Source organism: Phaethon lepturus, unplaced genomic scaffold (assembly GCF_000687285.1).
Source record: "Phaethon lepturus isolate BGI_N335 unplaced genomic scaffold, ASM68728v1 scaffold32507, whole genome shotgun sequence".
In the NCBI taxonomy this organism is placed as follows: domain Eukaryota; kingdom Metazoa; phylum Chordata; class Aves; order Phaethontiformes; family Phaethontidae; genus Phaethon; species Phaethon lepturus.
Window position 1 is genome coordinate 27343 of NW_010554582.1, and position 7104 is coordinate 34446.

Below are 7104 nucleotides of genomic sequence, written 5' to 3' on the forward strand. Positions count from 1 at the left end.
TGTGTGAGTGGGTAAACCCAATCATGTGCTGTCCTTGTTACTAGCAGAAACACTGGCAGATCCTCTTTCAAGTCTGGTTGTATATCTGGTTGCAGCAGCAGCGTGTGTTTCCTGGCCTGGTTTCCAGTCATGGTGGTGACTCAGTGTAGTGTTTGCAGGCTGAGCTGCCAACCATGTGTTCCAAACGGGACAGTTCCACTTATTTTTTTTATTTATTATTTTTATACATATTTGTTCAAAGAGCCATGCTGAGAAGCTGCTCTGTTTGTTTCCTTTCTTCTTTTGTTTCATAAACTGAAAAAAATCCTTTCCAGCTCCAGCATCCTTTATCCTCCCATTTCCCTTCATGATGTCACCTAAGCCTATGACAGGAAGCCAACATCTGACATGCAGGGACACCTCTGCACTCTGAGCAGGATGCTGGGACTAAGCAGAGTTAGCACATACTATTCCCAAGACGTCCACATCCAGCAAGTAGAACTGTGCCCTGGGTTTGAACAGATCACAGAAGCCAACATCCTTTCTTGATTTCTGGTGGTTTACCTATTAGCATATTCTCTGTTATCCTTAACTGGATGATCTCTAATAATTCTCCGTGCTTAATTTCTATGCTTATTTTTCTGGAGCTTCCATCACTTTATTTTGGCTTTCTCTTACACAATTTTTTCATGCATTTGGAGGTGTATGCACCTCACTTTGTTTCCTCTGTAGTTTCCCTTCCACTTACCTAAAAATAAGGGAGAAGAATTGGCTGGGGAGTCTCATTTTGGTGGGAACTGTGGAGCTGGTGTTTCTGAACCAGTATACTACCAAATAATTTATTTTTTTTATTATTATTGTCAGTTTCTTCCTTCAGAAAGAACTTTCTTCCTCACAAGAACTTTCTTCGGAAAAATATGGCCTAATTAAAATGTCAGAATGTTTCTGCTGCTTCACAAAAAGTACTGTAGGAACTGGTGGCACATTATTATTACTACTGTTATCATTATTATTACTACTGTTATCATTATTATTACTGTTACTTCTTCACTGCCCTGACTATAGACCAAGACCTTGTTAGGTGCCAGAGAAGTCTAGTATATTCCTTGCTTCAAAGAGTTTCTATTCTGAGTAGATGGTGTTGTAAATTTCTGTACCTACCCAACCCTAAAGAGTCAAGTAATAATGTTGTACTTATAGGTAATTTTTAAAGATATTTTAATCCTGAATCTCTGTCCTTTGGAAACTTACTTCATCAGAGCTCCACAGAAAATAGCTTTTAATCTGGATCATCAGAGCCTTTACTCATATTAGCTGTATACTGGCTCCAAATATAGAGTACTGTTGACACGCTTATTTGTGCAGCCTGGGAACCAAATATAAGCCGTGTGTGGGCTGAACACTTTCCTAGACTTGCAGACGAAAGACGAGGCTGTTCAAAAGCATGTTTCTAATGTATCACTTTAATACTGATAAACTGTCAGAAAGCAAAACTCTTGGTCAGGTCAGAGACTGATGGGCTAACACAGCTCCTAGTGGAAGAGAATGAGGAGCATGCCTGGGAGGCAATATGGGATCTGACTCTCCTAATAGCAGCAGTGCTGTCAGAATGATTGATGCTCACACTGATGATGTTTGCGTGCAGAGGATGACCGTGCATCTCGGGTCAGTCTTTTTTTTTAAAACCAGCTATTCCACTCTTAATGTGCAAGTCCATTAATCCTTAGATTTCAGCAGAGAATTACATTTTTCTGCCTACACAGTGCTCATTACTATATGTGTAGTGATGAATGGATCCTTCCCACACTTTTAAGGAGGCAGATAAGGCATAGAGGGATTAGATGACTTGCCCAAAGATGCCCGAGAGATCTGTCACAGAGACAGTGACTGAATCCAGAAACTGGAGTTCAGTGCTAGTTCAGAGCTGTGGCTAACATTCATAATCCCCCTGTAAATTTGGTTGGACATCAAATATGGTAGCCAGTAAGAGGACTGATCCCTGTAGGATCTGCTGAAAGCATTCCCAAGGCACAAAGCTTTTGAGTAAGTGCACAGAGACCTTGCTAATGGATTGTTTTTAATTCTCAAATGTTACAGAATAATGGTGATGGAGAGTCAATCAAAACTGTTCTCACGTCTCCTGAAAACCGTATCCTTATCAAGCGCATGTTGATAAAGTGTGCTGACATTTCCAACCCATGCAGACCCATAGAGCAGTGTATAGAGTGGGCCGGACGCATCTCTGAGGAGTACTTTGCACAGGTAAGGCAGCTAAATGGGCTGCTGAAATTCCAGGTGAGCATCTCTAAAGGGAAGAGAAGGGTGCATATACTGCCAGTGTCCCCGAACATCCAAGGCTTTTTTATTTTAAATGATGGGATATTACTTACGCCGATACAAGACTAGGTGCCTTCAGACAGATGAAAGTTGACAACTTCTACAATGCAGTTTTTGAAAAATTTAAGCTTTCAGGTTGTTCAGTTTGGAGCTGGGCTTTTTGAGTTTTGTCTGCAAATGCATTCACATCACAAGAGGCAGAGGAAGGGTGCCTTCTGTGTACTGGCTGTGCCTCAAGAATAGGATCATCAGGTCCTAGTGTTAGCATGGGAACAGCACTCACTCCAAGAAATGCTGTAAGACCTTAGCACACTGTGCTGCAGAAAAGTTTTAGGAAGATGGGGAAAAGAAGAGGGAAGAGTCATTACAGATGATAAACCAAATACTGCAATTGGGACTTGGTGCCTCAAGGAAGGAAAAAGAGGATAAAAAAGACATTTTGCCATCTTTGAGTTGTACAGAATGTCACTTCCATCAGAGATTGAGAGTGGTTCAGCAACTTTTAGCTCCAAAGCAGTCAACTTAATTAGTAACATGTTTAGTTACTTAGGGTCAGCTTTGTGTGTAGGTGCAGAAGGTAAATGTATCACTTTGTGGGAAACACTGGAAGGCACTATTTGTCTGCTGTTTCACTGAAACCTAGATGATTAGCTGCTTAAGATTAAATCACTGCTGCTTCAGATTTACTCAGGTTCCTCTGTTTGTTTAGCAATTGCATGCTCCAGTCAGTGCCAAGCAACTTGCTGCTAAAAGAAGCCTATTAACAGAATGTGTCTTAAATGAATAATCACAAGAATGTTTTTTGCAGACTGATGAAGAAAAGAGGCAAGGTTTACCTGTTGTGATGCCAGTTTTTGACAGAAATACTTGCAGCATCCCCAAATCCCAAATATCATTCATTGATTACTTCATTACTGATATGTTTGATGCCTGGGATGGTAAGCAAAACTCTGCTGTATTTCCTGATGATAACTGTTCCGTGAACATTTAAAACTGCTGTGATAAAAAAATTGCTTTCTTATGTCTCCTAAAGAAAGGGGGAGAAAAGGGAAGATTTCTGCAGTTCAAGTAAGCTTAATAACTTCATTATTGCTTAGAGTATTTTGATACTGCTACAAGCCATTCTCATGGCTTCTCTTTAATATATTAGATTCAGGCAATGTTTAACTTTCTTTGTTTTAAACTTGCTTTCTGTCAATGGAGAACAGAATATATTCTCCTTGATAGCACTTTGGGCACAGTCATTTTGTCCATGGTAATATCAGTTATTCTTCAAGACAAACGTCTACAGGCTGGAAACTGCTTGGGGAGCAGCTATTTCCATCCAAGTGCTGCCTCCATGGTAAAAGTGGTCAGAAATGTGATTCTCCTGAATGCCAGATCCTGACATGTGACTGAGATTTGATGAAGTAGAATAATTACAAGCATAATTAGCTATGCCCCTCCTGGAAAACTGGATCTCTTTGCTGGGACTTGCAATACCAGGATTAAGTAGACTTCCAGAACTGTTCTCAGTGGCCTGGGAAGATACATGAGTGATGAGAGCTATACAGCCAAAACCATTTCAAGTATCAGTATGACAGATTTAAGACTTCCTACTTAACACAGTTGCCCACACATTCAAGTGATATTTAAGCAGACAGAATCATGTGACTGTTTCAATTCTGCAAACTAAATACACTCTGCCCTTTCTTCCCTAGCGTTTGCAGACCTGCCAAATTTGATGCAGCATCTGGATAATAACTTTAAATACTGGAAAGGACTAGATGAAAGGAAGCTGCGGAGCCTTCGACCACCACCAGAATAGCAATTAGACCATGGTGTGTAATTTACTAACCAGATGCATATTTATTCAAGCTCACTTTTATTCCTGTGATTTCAGATTTGTTTTGGTCTCTTCAGTATTACAGTAAGGCTAGCCCATGCGCTTGGGGAACTTTCAAATTCAAGAGAACATGAGGTCAGCAGTTGACTTCCACAAACTACCGTGTGTGGACTCCAATGAAGTGAGTCCGTCAAGAGGAATTACACTGGATCACTGCAGTAATTGTACTGAAGAGGGTTTATTAGTGAACATAGTTTTACGGTATCTTCATACCAGTATGTGAAGCTGGAAGACCTTGAAGAATCCTCATAAAAAGGACATTCACTAGAGGATTTTGCTTAATCCTCAATCCTGCAAGTGAAAAAGAAATATCTATTAATAGTGACTCGCAGCTTCCATGAGAAAGCTACATGCTTTTTATAAGCACTTAAGACAGTTACGTAGAACAATCAGACATTTAAAATGCAACTCTCCATGAAGGAAATTTTGATCTATGAAAAATAGATGTACTCTATTTTTTCACATCACAGAAGGTGCAATCATTCACTTCTGAGCACTACTGAAAGTGAGTTCTCTTTAAGAAATTTAGTAGCAAATGTAAAAAATAACACAAGAATTTTTGAGGTTGATCGTTAGCATCTATGATTAAAATGATATGTTTTATTTATTTTGTTAGATGTTCAATATTTTCTATGAATTTATAAATACTTAAAAGCCAAAGCCAACTTTAGATGCATTACAAATTTACATGATTCATACTCATTAATATACATTTAATTGATGTACAGACCTTTTATTTTCATAATGCAAATACAAAATACTATACAATGATACATTTTTATTGCACTGTAAGGATAGATGTGTATGTTTAAATATTGTCTGATTTATGTTAATTAAAATAAGTTTTATTGAAAAAGTCTCACTTGAGAATAGTAGAATAAACAAGAAATGTATACTGTCTCAGCACCAGAACTGCAGTAGTTCTCCTACAAACCAGTGACGATCACCTGATCTTCCCTTGGCTACAAAAATAATAGTATGTTGGAACTTTTTGTTTTCTCCCGTGAAATTTTATGACTGAATTCCCTGTCAAAGTCTGCCTTATTTTATATAGTATTTCTACAAAGCATTCCACTGCATATATGAAGAGGTAATACTAAGCATCTGATGAATTTCAACATTTTATAGCCTATGTGTTTTCCTCTGCCATGAAAGAAACAGAATATAAAACCACCAAACAAAAACCTTTAACTCAAGAAGTTTGTAAAAGCTGTGTACCTTCACAATTTGAATGAAACCTTCATAGCAAACACCAGAAAATAATAAAATGTATATTTTAAGAAGTGTCAAAGTCCTAACCATTTCCTTTTAAATGTATATTTACTTCATAGTTTGCAGACTTCCAGAAACATGAAGTTCTTTTAAAAATAACTAAGATACTTGCTGTCTGGGGAAGGGCAGAGTTGAGCGGGTTGGATTGGCATAAGTGTGAAGAAAGGTGGTATATGGCTGGCAAGCCCCTGCATTTGTGGCCTGCCCTTGGACAAGTCTCTTCACAGCTAAAAGCAGTGCCACGCTGTATTCCACTGAAGGACTAGAAGAGTATCCTGTCAGCCTTCCCGGTAGGCAGAAAGGCACTTCAAAAGCGCTGAAAGAATTGCCAGCTATTGTCAATGCAGAGGCAATTGACTTTAGAGACATTTGAACCATTCCTGAAGAAGCAGAAGCAGGGGAGAGGTGGATGATGGAGCAGTTCAGGAACTGCAGCAGCAGGAACCTTAAAGCAGGTAAGATAGACACAGGAGACATCTCCAGTTGTTACCTATTTCTGTGTTTCTTCATCTCCAAGCCAATGAGACTTATGGCCCACCACCATTTGTAGCTCAGTACTGTTCACATTTGCATCATGCTTTTCTGCCAGCGCTGCCCTTACCCTGCTTGTGTGCTCTCCCTTCCTACATAGAATTTGGGTTATATGCTATTGGGGCAGGGAATTCCCATTCGTAATTTCCTTTAATTCATTGATGCATGTATATTCCCTAAGCAGGTGGGGCTCAGATCCTGCCTAGGAGCGCCCAGACCATGCCACTATCTCACTGGTAATAGTAGGACAGAGAGCATGGAGTCCTTGCTGATCTTCCAGGAGTTCTACAATCGATACTGAAGGAGCAGATATATTCCCACTGAGGGCTGAAAAAAACAAGTATCCTATTTTCAAAGGGAACATGCAAGGAGAGGGAGAGTTGGCTGCCAGATAACGTCTTCGTGGCAATATTACGTTGTGTTTCCCTATACATGCACCTATTGTAATCAGCTGTAATTTGCCACATGGCATTAATTTCTTCTGTTGCATGCAGGCTTCTGTGCCTAGTTCAAGGAAAAGCGCTCTGGCTCTATTAGAGGGAAGCTGCATCACACCATCAATATCTCCTCCACCTATCGGCTGCAGAGAGGATAGGGGAGGAAGAGTAACAGCATATGGGCCCAGAGAATGTCTCAGGAAGGGGGTAAAACTATTTCTTCATAAGCATAGTTAATATTCTGGGTTGTCTTAATGAATGGTAAAAGCAGTTAATTTGATCCGCTATAAAAATGCCTGATGCATCATCATCAAAAAAATGTGATCAATATGATTAATGCCCTGAAATTCACACTACATCTTCAATGCCATTACTTGGAGTGTAGAGCTATGCTAATCAACCCTCTGTATCAGCCAGATTTAGGTCCATATTGGTGTACAGTAATCTCACTTAACATAGAACAGCAATTTGCAGACACTGAATGTAGCTCTGTTCATTCTGCTGTCCATCAAAATTTTGCTGTTGCCAGGGACAGATGATAATTAAAGTCTGGAACCACCATGCCTGATCCTCACCTAAGATCTCTTCCCACTGAGCTGCTCTCTATAAGCTACACCTCTTCACCTTTCTGTGCGGTGTGAGGCTGCGCAGGTTCAGCCGGGC

The 7104-nt window shown here is 39.8% G+C and overlaps 1 protein-coding gene across 1 annotated transcript in view; it reads left to right on the plus strand.

The window, feature by feature from the left end:
- Nucleotides 1-4431, plus strand: part of LOC104624515 (high affinity cAMP-specific and IBMX-insensitive 3',5'-cyclic phosphodiesterase 8A-like) — a gene marked incomplete at its 5' end in the record, with an annotated part of 31077 nt that extends 26646 nt beyond the window's left edge. The window contains 3 exons of the mRNA XM_010291902.1: nucleotides 2077-2241; nucleotides 3125-3254; nucleotides 4017-4431. Coding sequence (XP_010290204.1) covers nucleotides 2077-2241; nucleotides 3125-3254; nucleotides 4017-4123 — 402 coding nt within the window. The remainder of the gene's footprint in view (nucleotides 1-2076; nucleotides 2242-3124; nucleotides 3255-4016) is intronic.
- Between the last annotated feature and the right edge of the window lie 2673 nt (nucleotides 4432-7104).